The 21,567-nt window shown below is 37.7% G+C and overlaps 1 protein-coding gene across 1 annotated transcript in view; it reads right to left on the bottom strand.

Annotated features, from left to right (window-relative positions):
- Positions 1 to 1,435: 1,435 nt before the first annotated feature.
- LOC139116292 (SUMO-specific isopeptidase USPL1-like) overlaps positions 1,436 to 21,567 on the bottom strand; it is a 28,905-nt gene continuing 8,773 nt past the window's right edge. Inside the window, exons 3-6 of the mRNA XM_070678908.1 lie at positions 20,001 to 20,995; positions 19,398 to 19,523; positions 8,392 to 8,552; positions 1,436 to 4,662 (exon numbers count right to left, since the gene is read on the bottom strand). Coding sequence (XP_070535009.1) covers positions 3,131 to 4,662; positions 8,392 to 8,552; positions 19,398 to 19,523; positions 20,001 to 20,995 — 2,814 coding nt within the window. The 3' untranslated portion in view covers positions 1,436 to 3,130. The remainder of the gene's footprint in view (positions 4,663 to 8,391; positions 8,553 to 19,397; positions 19,524 to 20,000; positions 20,996 to 21,567) is intronic.

The raw sequence follows: 21,567 nt of genomic DNA, 5'->3' as shown, positions 1-21,567 counted from the left end.
TTTGTTTGTCAATTCCCCTGAATTAAAGCAAGACCCCAAAATATTTCCGTCGTCAACTCGTGGGACAGAAAGTGATGCCGCCCTCATCGGCGTGGATCACAAAATGCATGGAAGACACCCGGGGACCTTTACTTGCGCGTGATTATAGAAAGATATACAAGATATATTTCTGTATGTTTTAATGCTTGCCTGTAAAAACAATTCACTGATTGGTCTAAAAATGAAATGTTGAGAAATGGTCTAATCACGGAAAACCTTGGTAGAAAGCTGCAAGCAACCACTGTGATGGACAAATTACTCATGTGCATGAGATATTACTGTTGGACAAGGCAATTACCTTTCGAAGCATCATTTTGTCAAGTATTATTTGGAGATACAAAAAGTATCAGAAAAGTGATTTTTAAAGTAGTTGGTTCCTCAAAATGGAAAACTATGAATCCATTCCCTTTCAAAATCAAACTTTCAACTCTCCCAAAGAAAACTATGAATCCATTCCCTTCCAAAATCAAAAATAAAATCTTGGATCACCATGCTAAGTTTACTACAAGACTACAACAGAAACAGTATTTGCCCATACTTTGAAACCAAAACTACAAGATTGGTATATCATGAGGCTTTAAATGTATAATTCACCAACAATTTCAAGATCCGGCAGATTGCAAATTTGCATATTACACATCAATGAATGCATCATCAGTGGATGGTTCAAGACTGTGCGTAATGTCTTATTATACTCATATTCTATGGCATCACAATATATGCAAATGCAAATTGCTGCATCTCCTATTACAAGATTATTTTTTGTTTGTCATGTAGCATTACAGATGAAAGGCTGCATATGAATAAAAAGACAAGCTAATCATGTAGTCACTTTCAAATGACCAGTGACATTAAAATTTGGTCTGAAACAAGAAATATTAAAATACAATAAGGTCAAGAGAGTTCTCGATCCCTGGTTTTGTCACCACTTCTTGTTAACATTTGTTAACATTTTTTGATAACATTTTTTAATCAATATTTCAATATAAAGATGCTCTGCTATTAAATTGGCATGCATGATATTATGGTTGTATGTGCCTCGAAAGTGAAAGATGTAAACTTTTGCTCAAACCTTCCCTTTGGGAAATCTTTCGAAATCATGAGGGGTCACCATGCAAATTTTGGTACGAGAGGAACAAATAACCCAAAATTTACAGATAATTAAAATTCAAACTTGCTGCCATCCCTGTGTTAACTCTATTGAGAAAAATAAAATTTTCGAATTTTGAAAAACTAAGCTGGTGAAGTTTTCTTACACCAAGAGCTTTAAAAGGAACCCCATCAGGTGGTATATCAGAAAAATTGTAAAAGTGTGCAGGTCTGAATATTTGTCCATGAGGCAAGTTCTACCTTAATCATGTTACTTTACACAAATTAGCCAATGAATAGTCATGTGTACAGTGTAGACTAGTTCCTCTTTTTAATATTTTTCTACAAGAAAGAAATAGTATTGAACAATGCAAATTAGCAGATAAACATACATCTAGCATCTTCGCAAATATGTCAGTAGCCCTGGTTACAGAAACTAGAAAGAAAGAAAATAAAGTGATATGCAAATGAGTATATTCACTTATTTGTTGGCTACACAGTAACCAATGTCTAATTATCATAAATACAAGAAAACTTACTTTAACAAGATTGGCTGAATAGTTACATCTTCCATTGTACAGAGAAAATAGCTCAACATGGACGGCTAGTACTGTTGTACGCACATTTTCACACATTTGCTGTAAACAATTTTCAGGACCTTAGACACACTTCAAAAGAAGACATGTCTATGGAAACACTGCAATCCTACTTTGTGGATGTGTATTTATAGTTCTCAAGCAAAGAAATATACACATTTTAGTAGTTAGTGAAAAGGGTTGAAAAATGTCAGAGTCAAAATAAATATGGCTTGTAAAGAGCAACGATGCAAAAAGATATTATACCAAGCCACAGTTTCTGTGCATTTTTCAAATACAGCTATACAAGAGCTATTATGCAAATTAAGCCACTTATTTTAATCAAAATAAATGTTACTACAATGATACAATAGAAGTGATGTTATATACATGCAACACACTGATTACAAAGGACAGTTTGTCTTATCTTGCAGACAAACTGTTAAATGATTGCTAAAAGTGAACTATTATAACCATGATTTGTGATGGCCCTATACAAGAATCAAAACTGAAACTGTTGGCAAGCTGTCGGTCTGGACCTATTCAGTTTAAAGCTTGGCTTGGACATGGTTTTGTCAGTTACCAACACTGTATTTACCTAATAAATTGAATCCTTGTATGGACTGCTATAGTCTCTGATAAACACCAGGCCAAGTACATCCAGTGAAAATCGTAAAAATTCTGAATGGACCTTTTTTAAATATCACTTTCAGAGACATGAGAGGGAGTAGTCTGTTGCCCTATGAAATACAAGTCAATCTTACATTTTACCGCATTTCTTTTTTAGTTTTATTTACAAAAATTGACAATATAGAAAACAATGAAAGTGACATTTTTATGTATTTAAATAGAATCTTTTCTAGGTACAAACAAGTGTCTTCTGTTTCTCTTTCATATCCTGTATTGAGACTTAAGTTTTGTACATATTCTGGCAATTTTTCTAATGACATGCAGTTTTCTCACACTTGATAAAGAGCATATCTGTATCTCCTTGAAATCATAGTATATTGCAAAATTAATCTGCCACCATTTCATAACAACCTTTCAAATAGATCTTTCAACTACAATATATGAAGAATGCTTCAGTTAGTGAAGTGTGTAACTGCAATAAATATGACTTCCATGATGTTCTGTACCGTACTCTGGCAGTCTACAAACAGAAAGGCTCTCTTGTGACAAAATATTTCATCATATTAATTTTTCAATATACTGAGATATGTACCAAGGTTGACATGCTTGCTGTTTCCACTGTCAGTATGGAATTATAGAGGAGGGTACGGTGTAGATGCACACATCAAGGAGTTTGGCATGGTTAAAAGAGGGCGGTGCTGTTCTCTCGGGCATTTACATGTACAAGACCCTTGTTGTAAGAGAGAGGTACAGTAGTGTTGGGCAATTACATGACGTGTACAAGATTTCCTTAGGATTTAAGTTGTTTCTGATACGATATCACTTAACTCACTCATCACTTCTTCCATTAGTTTATCATTTTCACTTGTGTCATCTGAGATGAGATTTTTAAAGAAGTCATCATCAATAGGGCTGGCAACCCTTGAACTAACACAGCTACTATCACAGTCACTGGCAACATCAAGTGCTTTACACAGCTCATCATGGACGCTAGAGAATAGATCATCTCTGGATGACAGTGAACTGGCCGATGATATACTACTTGGACTGCTTTGATCAGAGTAACTCACACTGCTTGGTCTTTTCCTGTACATGCTAGATTCTCTTTGCGGCCAGCTATCACTGTTATAGTCAGGCACCACTGTGCTGTTATGTTGTGAAATACCCATGTAGGCATAATTTGCTTTTCTACTGCTATGATTATTTTGTTCTGCTATTGCGGGTACAGTCTGTTTTCTGATGGCATTATAGCCAGAAAACTGTTTTTTACTACCAAGCTTGCCAACTTGAAATGGTCTACTACCATATGATGCAAATTTATTAGGACCTGTTGGTCTGTGGGACGATCTACCAACCGTATGCAAACTATTCCTTCTGCTGTCACTGGTGACGTCCATTGTTGATGATTGTTTGTCAATTGTGAAAGGTGATTTAAATGTTTTCCGTTGGTTATCCATCGGCAAAGTACTGCATGGTTGCCTTGTATTTAACATTGTGGATGGTATTTTACTGATAACACTTGTGGCTTTGTCACACATCTTGGAAGTTTTTGCTTGATATACTGTTGATATTGTTGTTGTTTTCTTTGCTGTGTATTTGCTATTCTTACTGAAGTATGTGGTAATTGCTGTGTTCAGAAGATCTCTATGTGAACTGTCAGATGACGTACATGCTTCTTTTATGTTACGTTTGACTCGTTTTCTTTCTGTCCCTGTATTTCCAGATCTGATAATGATGCTATCATTTGAAAACGCTGCGGTCAATGTCTGTTCATAGTGGCTGAGTGGGGCAGTTTTCTCCAGAAATGTTGCATTATCACATGGTGTATCAACAAGTGTAGTCATTTCTACAGCTAGATTGTTATCTACGGCTGACACCACAGTACTGCTAGAAGTTTGCACTTCAAAAGTCAAGTCATTGCTATTCAGTTTGGTTGGAGAGACGAACATACCAATACTGCTTCTGTGATTAGTTGTTTTGTACTCTTTCAATGAAGCTGTGTTTGATCCAGAAATTGTAACAGTATCTTCAGTTGAAGAGACTAAAGTTAAGTCTTGTGAGGCACCAAGTGGTTCATTGTTCAAATCACTGATTCTACTTGACACCTGAGATGTACCTTCATTCACAAAATTCACACTTGAACTCTGTTGGATATCAGCATTTTCAGTACTGCTAACTGATGGGACAGCCTTGCTTGTATCATGACCTTTGACATTTGTGGCTTGTTTCTCCCATAGAACAATGTGTATCTCTGATCCAGGAAATGTTGGTGCATCTCGATGCCACTGCACAACTGAAGATTCTAAGTCATCACACTTCAACCAATTATCTGTTCATAAAGGAAAGAAGTAACAGATGTCAGTCTCAACATATTGTGCATTACTAAAGGCACATGTTTCATTATAACCTCATTTGATACCTGAATCAATTCTCTTTCTCTGCAGGGGTTACAGATTATGTAAAAATCAATTTGGTAGCAATATTCACAGAAGTACCTGTCTATTTTATTTTACATGCCATTGATTAAATAAAAAATACCGCAATTATACGGTGTCGCTCAAATTTGATCAGAATTGGTATATACCAGTATGGGTTACCAATGATCAACAATAAATGTTGTTTCTATCTGTTCAGTGGAGGAAAATTCTACGTTGATGTTATGACAGTGATTTCTGCACAGTACAACCAGAAAAACAAGAAATATTTAAACCAGAAAAACAAGAATGACAAAAGTAATTAAGGTCTGAAACTTTAGGTACTGGAGGTCAACTTTAGCAACATGCATAGCAGAAACAAGCCCCTCTTAGTTTGAGTATAGACAGTCTTCCCCCCTTTTACTGTCTATGGTTTCAGCAGGTCTGTTAATATGTAACAGTTCATAAACAATGACAGCAAATGATTCAAGATCAGTGGAGTTGGCCTGTTTCTTACTGGCATGCCATCACTCCTGCACATTTGCAGGATTCCACTTTTTCTTACCTCATTTGCACATTTTTGACACTGATGTGTTCATTTGAACAAATTCACATCTCAACCCCTGCATCTACCTGTACACCAAATACTGAGATGGTAGCTCTGGCGGTATGGGAGCCTTTGTGTGTGACAGACATACATCCGCAAATTTGATCAGAATTGGTATATACCAGTATGGGTACCAAAGATCAACAATAAATGTTGTTTCTATCTGTTCAGTGCAGGAAAATTCTACGTTGATGTTATGACAATGATTTCTGCACAGTACAACCAGAAAAACAACAAGAAATATTTAAACCACAAAAACAAGAATGACAAAAGTAATTAAGGTCTGAAACTTTAGGAACTGGAGGTCAACTTTAGCAACATGCATAGCAGAAAGGCAGCTAGCCACTCTTAGTTTGACCATAGACGGTCTTCCCTCTACTGATGGTCTTCCTCCCCTCTACTGTCTATGGTTTCAGCAGGTCTGTTAATATGTAACAGTTCATAAACAATTACAGGAAATGACTCAAGTCAGTGGAGTTAGCCTGTCTTTAACTGACATGCCACCACTCCTGCACATTTGCAGGATTTCCCTTTTTCTTACCTCATTTGCACATTTTTGACACTGATGTGTTCATTTGAACAAATTCACATCTCAACCCCTACATCTACCTGTACACCAAATACTGAGACGGTAGCTTTGGCGGTATGGGAGCCTTTGTGTGTGACGGACATACATCCGCACATACCCACAAATATACAGACATACAGACATGCAAATCAGATGCAAATGAACTGATTCAGCTTATACAATAACCTCACATTGGTATACCAAATGTGAGCTAAAAATGTCATTACTGACGTTTACATCTTTTCACTGTTGTCGCCATTTTGATTCCGACTTTCAAATATTAAACTTGTCACTAGGAATTTGTTTTGGCGTAAGCGGTTGCTGCAACGAGTAGCTGGTTTGCCAATGTGGGTTTCACGTTCATTACACGTCCTGTAGACGACAGACTGCCAAAGTATATTGCTTGAATTTCACTATCACTTCACCATCAATGCTTCCATCTAACGTTTATCCTTCGATTCACACTATTATAAGACCACAAACATTTAGCAACTCAAAAAATTCCTATTTCAAATGATTTAGAAAAATGTGCTTGATTGAGAAAGATAGCATTTTTGTAAAGTTTTCCACTGATTGTGTCTTCAGCCATACAGAATAAGGTGATGGAAAGTAGGGAGACTAGTTGCACTTATTTTATGAAACAAAAGGATATTGATTTATTCCGAGCAGAAAGACAAAAGAAATTTACACTGACTTTTCACAGAGAATGACCCCTTCAGTTTGTCATAACTTACTACCCAAAAGTCTGGCATTTATAGTACCTGCAGAATATGACTTGTATGATTATTTAACAATTTCTTTGAAATTTATAGTGAAATATCTAAACATACTTTCAATAGATGTAATTAATTAATTATCTAGAGGTTTTATATTACTGCTTTCCGGCAGAATGGAAAAAGTTATAAACATTCTAACGTTGTGTGTGCCTTAGGTGTGGTTCAACCAAGGTACTTGCACACAAATTTTCAGAGCAATCAAAACAGCGATTCTTGAGTTATTAATTCGTGACCATTTTCACATATTCATTAGGGAAAGACTGCATTAACTTGCATGGTACCTGAAACCCGGGTCCTTGCCTGACCAACTCGGGTGACAAACAGAAGACTATTAATCCCCCAAGGTGTGAATGTTCCATTGTTATGTTTATCTTATCCAGCTGGTGCCATTGTAGGAAAGGCAGGTCTGTGAAATTGATCCTCTGATAACTAAGTAGGGACGTAGGGTATTCCTAAGTTAAAGCCGCAATTTTCAATCCCAGGTTCTCACATTAGTGGAGTTCTCCTCACAGTCAAACGCTTGGCCAGTACGATGTTTGATTTCTATAACATTGATTACACAAACTGATCTCAACCTTTTGTCAGATTTTGCTAATCCTGCAAACAGAGTTTATGCAAGCTTTTGATTGACGGTCGGTTCAAATCGCCAACGGTCATTGATTCCCCACCACAAATGCTTGAATTTCCTAAAAATTTGTCTTCCAGTCGTGTTAGACTTTGAATATAACCACAGAGTTCGATCGGCAGCAACTCTGCGCTGACCGCTTGGCAGTCTGTCTGTGTTTTTGCGACCGGGGAAAACTAAAAAGTTGCATTTTCTGGAGCGTGTGCCTGCGTGTTGCCTGTTTGGTGTCCACTTACACAATGAAGGCCGCCATAACTTGGCGTCCTTTTAAAGGGAGGCTCTGCCTTTAATTGAGCTTTCCCGTAATTGTAAGCTCATTTGCATAACTTTAACAATGCTAACTTCATTTGAACAAAATCCCGTCTATACCCAAGGATGCATCAACACACCAAATACCAAGCTGAAAAGTGCAGCAGTTTGTGAGTTTTTGATGTTGACGGACATACTATACGTACACACCTACAAACACACATACATGATACATACATACATACATACATACATACATACATACATACATACATACATACATACATACGTCACCAACTTCAGCTGATATGATAACCTCACATTGGTATACCAAATGTGAGCTAACAATACACAGTACAGACTCCAGATGTTTTTCTCATGCTATTGCATCTTCAGTATATCTCACTGATATTCACATCACATCAAATTAGTCATCTTTGATGTCTTGTCTGATTTGCACCACATCAAACTCACATTGTTTGCATGTGATCCGATGTAGATGCAAAGTGATGCACGTACTTGGCTGAAAGCTGCTACATACTTAATGTTCCCTCAAACTCAATCACCACCACATTATCTCCAATGGTTCTACTCCAGAATACAAAGGATGTAATGTGTTCTACAGACTAAGTACATCCAAGAGATGCCGGTACAAACAAACTCACATGTGTACATGTACAAGCGTCTATGAAAATAGATGTATTTCTATAGGCATTTGTGCACATGGGTTTGTTTGTACCATGGTCCATTCAAAGTCCTGGTTTAACCTATGATTTTGGCATAATCAACAATGTCAAACAACTGATGTATTTGACTTACCCTTGTCATCTCTGCACCAAGTGATGAAATGTTTAGGATTCTCCAGATATTGCACCATAGCTGATACTCTGAATCTGTAACCATTCTGAGTAAACTCATATCGGTCAACATCGTTTGTTGGTAGTCCTTGCAAAAAGTGAAGCATCACACAGTCAGAAACACTGAAATATGGAAATAAATGAACAACTGAATTATGACATATTACTAGATTTTGAGAATTGAAGCAAAACTTGCAGAATGTCAACTGGACAATGTACTGTCCTAATTTATGCTTTCCAATTTACTTTTTTAAAATTGAAACAAAACACAGAATACACATCTCATCACGGTGTACAAATCCAATCTCTATATGATGGTATTGAGGACCGGCATATGGAGTTAGTTTACCACTAATATGAAATCTGAAAACCTGTTTTCCATACAGTGACACTTGCCATCACCAATCTTACAAGTTGATATTTGAAAATTCAAGTAGACTTTATCACCACTCCATTCCATGAATACAATACATGTTTTAGACTGTCGACAGTCCCCCGTGCCTTCTTTGACCGGATTCACTTTATTAAAGTGCGGTAGCAATCCAACGTAGGCGATCGAGCGCCGAAGGCGCGAGGCTGAGTGCCGAAGGCGCGACATCGAGTGCCGAAGGCACGAGGACTGATATACCTTGTATGCGCCCTCACAGAACCGTATGAAAAAGGCGACGGTGACGTCACAACATGTGACATGGAAAGGGGTGGGCTTAAACTGCAGCACTATTCCTCGATTGTTGACATAAAAATACAGCGCGGCTGTGGTAAAGGAAGGGCCCAGCTAGTGGGGATCATGGAATCAAAAAGTTGTTTTACTGACATAGAAACTTGTTGGGTTAGGTTTTCAGGCACAGTATTCCTGGATACATGTATATGACGGACAAGAGCAAAACACGAGCAACGCGACGATCGCGACAAGACGTTACAATCAACGGCAGTCTCTCTATGCTCACAGCACTTTACTTTATCCGTATGGCTTAGCACCATCAACGTCCCAAGGCCCGACGACACTTAGACGGAATCCAGGGACGACCGAAGCCCAATAGTTTTGACTACAAATACAATGCTAAAAATCAGTTTTAAAAGTTTGAAAATTGATTCATTCTATTCAGTATTAAGTTCTAATCTTTTACGATCACGGCAGAAACTGGAAACCTCAACTTATACTCCACGCCACATTAATGTATGACCTGAAGGATGACCTTCCACTATCCAAATATGGTATTGTTACCCCACCCATTACTATGATGCGATACCTCATGAATATGTAATAGCAAGGGGGATTGCGTGAGGCGTAACAGTCGCTTGTACCAGCAAATACCGTAAGCTAGGCAAATACGCGAGACGAAGCGGTACAAGTGACTGGCGAGAGTCTATACATGTTTGTGCAATATTAGATCGTATTGATTTGGCATCTTCTGAATGACAAACTGTTTTTGTTTTAAGAACACAGGGCTGCAAATAATGCTCAGTTGTTAGGTAAAACAATGACTCAAAAGTGACCTCCTTTGCAGGATGTTGAAAATTTTGGTTACAGGTGGCAAAAATAAAAGTCCAGGCAGTTGAAAGTAGTGTATGTGCAAATTAAGTTAGTGCAAAATGTCCTGATTTTTTACTAAAACTAAACTTTCACAGTCAGCAAATTTTAGCTGACAGTCAGTTGATTTTGCCGTCTGCCAGCTATTTTCTACATCCCTGCTTTGGGTCCAGTGAGAGAGTACTTCCTGATTGTGTCCAACCTCACTGGCATTATAGGTTTCAGCAATAAAGAATTTAAAATGTCATAAAATCTAGTGTAAGATTTTATATCTCATAACTGTTCTGGTAAAACCTAGGATGTATGTCAGCACACAAGGGAATCTCATTTGCTTAAAGTATAGTATTGATTTGTTTGACACAGAGTTTGCAAACCAGTATTGTACCTTACCTTGTATGTTACCTTCTCCCTAACAGTTTTTACAGTTATTTTACAAATGAAGCTGCAAGTTAATTCACTACATCTTCTGAAAAAAGATATTTACTAACATTCTGAGGTGTCCTTTAACCCTTTAACAGCCACATACATTAGCTATGGTAAAAGATGGGAAATACATATTCTTATAACACCTCAGGAGTGATAAGCTATTCCTCCATTTTGTGCAGGGTTATTATATATGGAGTTTGTCTTGTCATGCCCTTTCATAATATGTAGTAAAGTCCACCAAAATATGTAAATGTATGCAAATACATGTAAATATTTATGCAAATTATTCCAATATGGCCACAATTTTTACCTGAATTTTTGGAAAAAGACACATTTTTACATATTTTCTACATGTTATTTCAATCAAAAGTGATCTATGATAAAATCTATGCACATCATGTAATAACTTGGAGAAAATTTGAGAAGAAAATATTAATTAATGTAAAAGTTATAGGTAATTTTCCAAACGTATAAAAGCAGGGCAAAAGTGGATGTCAAGCAGTCTTGGCCAACTGCGACATGTTTTTGACAAGAGAGTTTGCTTTTTTTCTGTGACATAGTGCCCCGTCCTTTTAATATGCACTTTTAATTATTGTATGCAAATTAAATGCAAATGTGCTTTGAATATCTGAGGAATAGGTTGGGATGCAGTCGCCCTTTCCAGGAGAGCATCTCTTTATCAAAGAGTATAGGTTTTGTTTGTTTAGGGAAATACTTACATGACATAAAAAAATTTAAGCAGTTACGTCAACTCACAAACCCTATAAATACACAAACATTTGTACATACACATGCACACTTATATACATACACAGACTATGGTATACATTTTATAAAAGGCAGGGGTCGCACTTGCGCTCACCACATTCGCAAAATGCGACAGAAAGTGCTGGGTGGCGAATAAAATGTCTTCCTGGTTCGCCACGCTCATGAAAGTGTGGCAAACTGGCCTCAAACTCAAAGACCCCGGTCAAATTCATGGTGGACGATGCGATACTATCAGGTGATGAAATCAATGTGACTATACTCTCGCTCTCAGCGCCATGTAAGTTAACGATACCCGACAGTGGTTGCGTAATATGCGTTCTGTCCAGTTAGGTACGCATTGCAAAACTCGGCAAGCTATAAAGCTTTTTCTTTACCCTTTGAACCCAGTTTAGTACCATATAAGGACCAAAATAATGACATCATCCATCCTAACAATAGAGAGTTCCAGTAATTTATGCAAACTTTCCAAGAAGGGGTCAGTGGTTTACGTGAATATTTAATCAGGTCAGCTGCCCCGCTGCCGTGTACTCAACGAGAGCGAGAGTCGAGAGACCTTATGATAGCTTTTCCGCAACTCAGACACAGAAGACGATTATATTATGTACAGCTATTGCTCTCTGAGTGATAGAAACGGTAGATTTTACCACTTTTTTGATAATATTCTATGGAAAAATCGAGCGATTTGCTAGCCAAGTTGATTGCTACTGAACATAGCGTTGGATGGCAGTATGCGGACCCCGTGGTTGAGGCTTTCTTTCAATGTGCATGATGAAGAAATTTGTAAGATTTTAGTTAAACTGAAGTGTATTCTGTTGATTTTCAAGTGACTTGCAATTGATAAGCTCATGCAGACTGTTGATATCGTGGCCTTATCCAGACTGTAGCGAGAGAGCCATGACGGTCGACCTAGTTTGTTCACAAATTTATGTGTTGTTACTGTTGACATCGTGACATATATCCTACATCGCGTCGCGTCTGACATGTGTCTGTTGCATCACCACAAGGTGACTGGAAACCGTATTTTGTGAGTTCAAGCTTATTGTAACACTGTATTTTTTAACTGAAATAAACCGGGCCTAAAACTTTTATCTCAATACTTTGTGGTTTCTTTCTATCTAAAGACCGCTTTTGGTATGCTTGTAAAAATACGTGATCCAACTTTGAAAACACATGGACTAACACAGTATGACTACGAGACACGATTAAATCAAGGCAAGTTATCAAAAGCATATGCTGTACGTACGTGAATCAAACTAATATCAGTTGGTCCAAACACCAAATTTAATCAATAAAAAATACCGCAATTATACGGTGTTGCTCAAATTTGATCAGAATTGGTATATACCAGTATGGGTTACCAATGATCAACAATAAATGTTGTTTCTATCTGTTCACTGGAGGAAAATTCTATGTTGATGTTATGACAATGATTTCTGCACAGTACAACCAGAAAAACAACAAGAAATATTTAAACCAGAAAAACAGGAATGACAAAAGTAATTAAGGTCTGAAACTTTAGGTACTGGAGGTCAACTTTAGCAACATGCATAGCAGAAACAAGCCCCTCTTAGTTTGAGTATAGACGGTCTTCACCCCCTCTACTGTCTATGGTTTCAGCAGGTCTGTTAATATGTAACAGTTCATAAACAATGACCGGAAATGATTCAAGATCAGCTGAGTTGGCCTGTTTCTTACTGGCCTGCACATTTGCAGGATTTCCCTTTTTCTTACCTCATTTGCACATTTTTGACACTGATGTGTTCATTTGAACAAATTCACATCTCAACCCCTGCATCTACCTGTACACCAAATACTGAGACGGTAGCTTTGGCGGTATGAGAGCCTTTGTGTGTGACGGACATACATCCGCACATACCCACAAATATACAGACATGCAAATCAGATGCAAATGAACTAATTCAGCTTATACGATAACCTCACATTGGAACACCAAAAGTGAGCTAAAAAATTAGTGAACTGTTTTTGTCTTCAGCTCTTCATTCTATTATACTTGCAGTTCAAACGATGGGGAAAGGAAGCCCTGTAATTGTGTGTATGTGTTGCACAATAGTTTACCTCTATTGGTTGTACTAACTGAATCATATGGGTTGCTAGGATTCCTTATCACAGAAAATGAACTGCACCAGTCTTTTTAAAGAAGTATAACAAGCAGTTGCATTCAAAAAGTCCTTGTCTGAGAAGGGGGGAGTGGAGGTAGGTAGGGGTGGATTGCATGTGAAGTCTATGGCACTTCAAACAAGATGAGACCTTAAAATATTTTTATTTTGTTTTTATTGTACAAAAGTTTTGTGTGGCTAAAGAAAGTTGTGTGTGGCTAACAAGATGTATGACAAATTCGCCACGCAAGGAATCTGTGGCTAACAACTTTGAAATCCAAGCGCTACCCCTGAAAGGAGAAAGGTAAGTTTATTGCACCACTCTGGTAAAAGTGGAAGTGGAAACATCACACTTTGCTTTGCTCATTAAATTAAGAAATAATATCTTATAAAATTTCTTTGTTTTCCTTATGAATAATATATTTGTTTTCCTGAGAAAAGATCTGAAAATATTAATTATTTACAATAATTCATTATCCAAAATTGGCATGTTCATGGGACTATGTCCTTATTTCTAATATGCATGTCCATGCAAACACAATTTGACGATGAACTTACACTCATTTTGCTGCAATTATAAAACTTGAAATTGGTTAAAAGTCTCTTGTAAGAGAACTGCTTAGAAATCGCTGAGGTGAAATATTCTTCACCAGTATAGGTGCAAATTGGAACATAAGAATGTGTTTCAATGTTGAAATTCAATAAAATGTAAATGAGATGGCAATTGAGAAATTCAATAAAATGTAAATAAGACTGGAACTTATACATCAATATTCATATCTGGAATTCAAAGACTCCTCTGTACAATCTTGACATAACTATTTGCATGTTGAACTAGCAAATGTTTCACACATATAAGGATGACCAGCAAATAACTATAAAATATACATCTTGTTGAAATTATGACCTTTACACATGTATGATAGCATGATTCAGTGTTATTACATTATCAAATCTACATCAAATCGTATTTCACTGCTTTCAAACTATGATTGTTTTGACAGTTGGACATTAAGGTGAACTATGACCTTACATCAGAAGAGTTGTACATATGATTTTGAACTACATCAAAACATATTTCACTGCTTTCAAACGATAGATTGTATTGGCAGTTGGGTTTGTGTGTCTGTGGCAGATGAACTATGACCTTACATCAGAAGAGTTGTACAGTTAATTTTGAAATACATCAAAATATATTTCACTGCTTCAGCGTGTTCATTTTTAGTCGGATGCCGGCCAAATTGACCGGCTACTTCTGTATTTTGGCCGGCTACTTTTCAGCACTGTATCGCTCTCTAGCCTCAAAATTTTGGTTTTGATGATAATATTTTGATATTTTGGTTGTCTTGCAAGCCGGAGATAATATTCCAGAAGTGCTGATGTGGCTACATGTATATGTAGTCTAGCAATTTACGCGGTAAACACTGTAGTACCGTGATCGAGGTCAACCTTGCTTTCCCGACTACAGCCCGAATTATTCTTCCGTTTACATTTGGTATAGCTTACCATTGGACTAACGTTACGCCCACGAATAGCCGACCATTTCCGAATGAAGCCCACGTTTGTTTCACTCAAACGCAGAAGAGAAAGCCGACGCTTGAGAGCTTTTGTTTTCTGCGTAAGAGTAGGGCCTTGTCTGATGGGTTTGGTAGGTTTTTGATCAAATGTAAAGCGACCAAAAGTTACGGAATCTAACTTTTCATACTTTTGAAACGCCACGTCAATCCATCCATGGTCAATCATAGTGTCAATATTCAAGTTGATCGACATCGCGTTTTGTGGAGGAGCCGTGGTTGTGGACGCTGGCCTTATCCAGACTGTTGTGGACGCTTGAAAAACTTTGAGTTTCTGCATAAGAGTAGGACTTTGTCTGTTGGTTGTAAGAGGTTTTAGATCAAATCTAAATAAATAAACAATTACTTGGTCTCATTTTTCATACTTTTGAAATGCTACGTCCATCAAAGTGTCAAATTTCAGGTCGACCGATATTGCGTTGCGTGTACCGTGTCACAATCCACTGCCAGTGCGTTGTACACACACGGTGTAGTACAGGTTGGCATTCGGTGTCGTCAGATTGGGATTTTATCAAACATGAACACTGAAATTTGGCTCTCTTTTTCAATTATATTCAACATCACCAAAAAATCAATAATCAGCTCGCGAATTCGTTTTATTGTGAAATTAATACAGTGAATGAAAATCACTGAAAATTGTGTTCCTATAATTCATTGAATTAACTGTTTGATTTTACCGTATCTTCAGTTAAGTTTATTTAAATCAGTAAAAGTCTTTGTACAGCCAGACTGGTCAGGATTCTAGAGGATCGTTTTCTGGGTTGTGAAAACCCCTATTTAAGATGTATTTCAAAATGTTTGTTCAAGTCATGAGCTAATATGATTCTACACAACAGCCTGGTGAAATTTTGCTATTATCCTTGCCAACTGCAGTTGATGACAGGCCTAAGTGATATCAAATTAATTTTTCTGACGTTTTTTTAAAACTTTATCCCATGAAAACATACATGTTGTAATTGATTGTAATAATGATTCTGTATGCTGAAATGGTGTTTCATACATTACAAGAATGCATTAAATTACTCCAAAATGTCTTCAAAATTTAACAAGTCATCGTTGATGACACAGTCCCCGCTTGTCCATTTTGTTATAATCTTTGGTGTCTAGGTAGCTGCGGTCTAGGTAGCTGTGGAATGACATTGATGCAACGGGTGCATCAGGCCTGTGACTTGCATAATAAAGTAATCTGACGAACGTTCAATAAAATGACTCATCTCTGCCGGTAATGACCATTGAAGAACTTTTGATTACATCACACATAACGATGCCCTCACTGCCTCTAGTGTCATGACGGCACATACTATACACATGGTTTGGTGGAATTTTCGAAATGGTATGGGATCGGGTATGTTGTTGTAATCAGCCATTTCGGATCATAGAATGAAACACATTAATGTGCACAAGAATGCAGCAATAGTATTTTATCTTCGTATCACGTTTGAACAAAATCAGTCCATCGAGGGACACTGACCTATGTTTATGTTTTTAAAGACATAAAAAAATCACACCGAAATTGAAATCAAATGGCTGTCTATTGACCATATGGATCATAGCATAAAATTAGTAGACATGCATATGTATGCCATAGTACTTTATCTTTGTACCAAGTCTCAACAACATTGGTTAAGGAATATTTGCATATGATTAAGCCTCAAAGACATGAAAATATCCAAAAATGACCATCTGGCAGCGATATTGGAACATGTCACGAAGTAAATTGACATGTATATGTATGCCGTAGTGCTTGATCTTTGTGCCAAGTTTGGACAAAATGGGTGTAATGACCTTTGAATTACGCTTCAAAGACATGCAAAATTCCAACAAAATGGCAGTTCTGCAGCCATATTGGATCCTATAACAAGGTTAATTGATACATGCATATGTATGCCATAGTGCTTTGCCTTTGTGCCAAGTTTGAACAAAATCAGTTCAAGGATGTTTGAGTTATGGTTCAAAGACATGAAAAAATCGCAAAAAAATGGCCGCCTCACGCCCATATTGGATCGTATCGCAATATAATTTGACATGCATATGTAGGCCATAGTGTTATGCCTTTGTGCCAAGTTTGAACAGAACCGGTTCAAGGATGTTTGAGTTATGGTTCAAAGACATGAAAAAATCGCAAACAAATGGCCGCCTCGCGGCCATGTTGGATCGTATCGCGAAATAATTTGACATGGATATGAAAGCTATAGTGTTATGCCTTTGTGCCAAGTTTGAACAGAATCTGCTCAAGGATGTCTGAGTTATGGTCCAAAGACATGAAAAATCGCAACAAAATGGCCGCCTCGCGGCCATATTGGATCGTATCACAAAATAAATCGACGTGCATCTGTAGGTCATAGTGCTATGCCTTTGTGCCAAGTTTGAACGAAATTGGTTTAGCAGTGTCTGAGAAACAGTTGATGACGGACGGACGGACGGACGGACGGACGGACGGACGGACGGACGCACAGACGGGACCCAATCTATAAGTCCCCGCCGGACTTCGTCCGCGGGGACTAAAAATTTGTTGCACACAGGGAAGAGACCCCCTCCCTGAAACCTTCCACATGTGTGTATGTTGAAATATCCTTTTATAAACTGTATAAGAATGCATAAAATTGCTCAGAAATGTCTTCAAATTTAAAATAATCCTTAACACTCTTATGCTGAAATGGTCTTTCATACAGTACAAGAATGCACGAAATTACTCCAAAATTTAAAGATTTCTCGCACATAGGGAGGGGAATCCCCTCCCTGCAACCCTCCCCCTGTATGTTTGGATAGCCTGTCATACACTGTATAAGAATGCATAAAATTGCTCAGAAATGTCTTCAAATTTAAAAAAAATTCTTAACACTTACAATTTATTACTGATTTTTAAGAAAGCCATGATAGCTTTAAATCATTGGTGAGATGTAGGATCTTACCCAGCAGCCACTGTATAAAGACTGAACACTCAAACAACAGTTATAGTTTGGTAGCCTTACCAGACCCATAAAAATCAACAGCCTGATGAACTTGTACAACTCATCTGGTGTAAGGTCACTCCAACTGCCATATTTGTATATTTACATATACGGCCAATCATCTCCACGGTGAAAAACAGCATAAAAACATAAAGTGCCCGAGTTATTGTGTGCACTCCCAGTCTGGTCAGCCGTCGTAAGTTGACCCCAACAGACTGGACGGAATCTAAATGCATTTGGGGCTGGGCCACCATCATCTGGCTGATTGTATCCAAAGTGAACCCTAAAAATTGAAATAAACGAGAATGAAACATGTTGTCTGCAGCAACTTACAAATAAGTGGATACATAACATTTTCTAGTACACCAACCAAAATCTGAATGGTGAACACGTACGTAATCCAGAACTTCGCTGGTACAGTACTCAAATTCGAACATTTCCGGGTTTGCCATCCCACAAAACTTCAGTGCGTACATATAAGTTTTAGATGTTCTAGAGTTCATATGCGACCAACCATGCAAGGTTTTGCCATGACCATCAGGCTTCAGCTGCACAAACTAAATGAGACCAATTCATTGTCAGACAAGACGATTATTTCTGTCCAACCTTCAAACCGAGAAATATGATCTCAATGGGGGTCAACATGTTGCGTGTGCCTATTTGTTTACATCACACATAGCTTCCCATGCCGTGGCGGCAGTACGGCGGACAAACATAGATAGACTTGAAAATACTGACTGCCTTCAAAAAAATAACTCTTAGCATTGAAATAGTAATTTAATTACTACATTGATATCGATTTGAAGCAAATTGACAGACAACGTTTCACCTCTAAAAACGTGTGCCTACTGAAGTTGATAAACAAAATGGCATTCGCACAACGGCTTTCATTACGCTCGGCCAACGACTGTCATCGCGACCTGACCTTGCAAAAGTTCCATACCAGCGTTGAAAACAACAGAACGTTGACTAAAACTACAAAAAAATAATTATTATTAGATACATATTACAGATGTACGTCTTTAGAATTTGACATTTGTTGTTTTTAGTCAGTCTCCATCGATAAATTTAGCATTTGTCCATTGTGTTGTCTCGAATTTGAAAATTACGGTTGAATTTGCACACATAAACCTATTGAACTACAGCAAAATATCACTGTATCTCACCTGATTCGACCATTTGGTGTCAAAACATCTTCAGTTTCCAAGTCAGACGACTCACTTGTAGAGGTATGGTCACTTGAACTGCTCATTATCATAAATTATGTATGAGGAAAGTCGATTCTGTGCCTGCCACAAGTTACGGCAAATACCGGTAAAGAGGTGACGCACTGAGATGTGACCTAAGATAACGGCGGGACAACTTCGGATTGTTTCGGCTAAACTTTATTGGGAAAACAATGACATCATTTTATGAATATCACCAAATAAGGTGATATCCCTTTCATATATGGCACAAATAGGCCAAAGGCATAGCTTATACAGCCACATACATAGGAGAAAGCCCATGTACACAATCCATTGATCATATATGATCGATGTGTGAGGGCGCTGCCGTTAAAGGGTTAAGAACATTCCACTGAATAAAGCAAACAAACTTACCTATCAAAATTGAGGACACTCTTCTGCCTGTCAGTATTGCATCGATAGCATGGTCTTACAAAGTATGGACTGGGCATGTTGATATCAGCTCCCACATTTGGAAGTGTTGGCAACAGTTTTTCAAACCTGAAAAAGGTACAAATGATATTACAGGTGATTTGTTGAAAATATTGAAAGTAGAGAGCCAGGAATTGCCATGATGCTACTGATTCTGCTGGTTAATCTGAGAAACATAACAGGGGTTAATCTGAGAAACATAACAGAGGTTTATCTGAGAAACATAACAGGGGAAGTACAAGCATTCACTACTCACAAAACATATAGAAATATATCATTGCTATCTGGTCTGTGCTTCTACTAGTTTTATTGATCATAATATGAAGTGTACATGATCAACAAAACATGATTCAGTGGTATCAACTCTCAGTTTGATGTACATGTATCTGTAAAGACAGCTGATACTAGCACATTTTGTTCAAACATACAAAGTCAATATGGGATAGTGTCAAATAGATCATCATGGAGAGTACAAGTTAAAATCTACATGTACATGTACTTATAAACTCTATGAAGCAGCTGTTTACATTTCAAGTGGGTACTCACCTGTCAAGTTTCTCAAATCCACACTCTGAACAGGAAAACTTCCAATGATACTTCAACTGAAAACACTCTTCAATCCCTGCATCTTCTTTGAGTAGTAACGGCAGTGCTAGCACGGGGCTGTCATACTTTCCAAGTTCACATTTCAGCCGAGGTTCAAGATGTGTAAAAAGTTTGTGTCTGACATCTGTCAGTCTCTGCATAGCATCATCAAGTTTTGACAGGTCAAGTCCATTATTGCCTTTGCCAAACACTGACGTTTTAGCTCGATCATAGACATGACACAGGTCCTTAATAACAGACTTGTTGGCTCCCATCAAGTGCTTCAGACGGCTTTGTAAACTTTTGCAATGGACTAACAGACAAAGAACTGCATCAAGCCAGCACAGTGCTTCGTCGTTCTGCCATTGTATTGTCAGAGATTTTTCTTCAGCTGGGACAGTGAGAGGTGAACTGTCTGCATCACCTTTCTGTAAATCAGTTTCCCTTTCACTAAATCTCCCTTGACTTCCACAGCTACCCGTATTAGCACCAAGGGTATACCCGACAAAGACTTTTCTCTTGAATGGCTCTTTATACTTAGGCGTATTGACATCATTTTGAGAAGAGACATCTTCTTCTCCGGTTTGTACACATGGCTGCTGTGATAGACTTTTGACAAAATTTGCTGTTCTTTCAAAAGCTACTTCATTTCTTCTTTTTGTTTTCAACCCTGAGTTTGTCTGACTCTTCTTTGCACTGCTGCTTTTCTCTTGAGATGTTTCTGAGGTTGATTCATTGCCTTCAACGCCATTCAGCATATCAAGTAGTTCATCCAGCTCAGCAGAAGTTATAACACTTGACACATCTGACACAGATGAAGCCTCACTCTGCCTAAACTTTCTGTTTTCACCATCATCACCTAATGTTCTTTTCCGTTTTCTCTTGCTTCCAATCTCAGAAACATTCCTCTTAACAACAACACTGGATACACAGTCTGCACCAAAGGGGTAGGGACACTGCAAATGCAAAATAAGAGAAATTATGGTAAGTGCTATTGCATTATCATGAATGCCATGGGCAGATTTACTGATTCTGTTCACACTAAGAAACCAGCACTGAGCAGAATGATTGCCTGTGCAACAGTTTACATTACACTGGGCAAACTGCACAAAATTCTAAGCAATATTGAGATATACTGATTAGGGGTTTGTGTCATTGGACCTGTCATGTTCATAGCAATCGAAAGTTCAATGAAAACTAAACTTATTTTAGTGGAAGTTTGCAAAATAGAGATAACTGCCTTAAGGTGGCGGTAAAGGCTAGAGCGTAAGTTATAAACTTCAATAACACTATTAAAACATAAAAGTAGTCAACATTCTCTGTGGAATAAAAAAAACTAGACATTTGGGGGGTCATAGGCATTGCAGAGTTATAGCCCGTTGAAACTTCTGAAAAACTGACCAAATAAGAGGAAGTTGGGGAGTCCTTAGTGTATTAACTATGGTAGAGGTCCCCTAGCTTTTAAAGAAATGTTTGAAAAGGGAAATTTACTGTTTTTCAGGAAAGTTTGACAAGGCAGTGCTTGCAT

Source organism: Ptychodera flava, chromosome 17, assembly GCF_041260155.1.
Source record: "Ptychodera flava strain L36383 chromosome 17, AS_Pfla_20210202, whole genome shotgun sequence".
Classification (NCBI taxonomy): domain Eukaryota; kingdom Metazoa; phylum Hemichordata; class Enteropneusta; family Ptychoderidae; genus Ptychodera; species Ptychodera flava.
The sequence above is the reverse complement of the archived record's forward strand: the minus strand, read 5'-3'. Positions and strand labels throughout refer to the sequence as shown.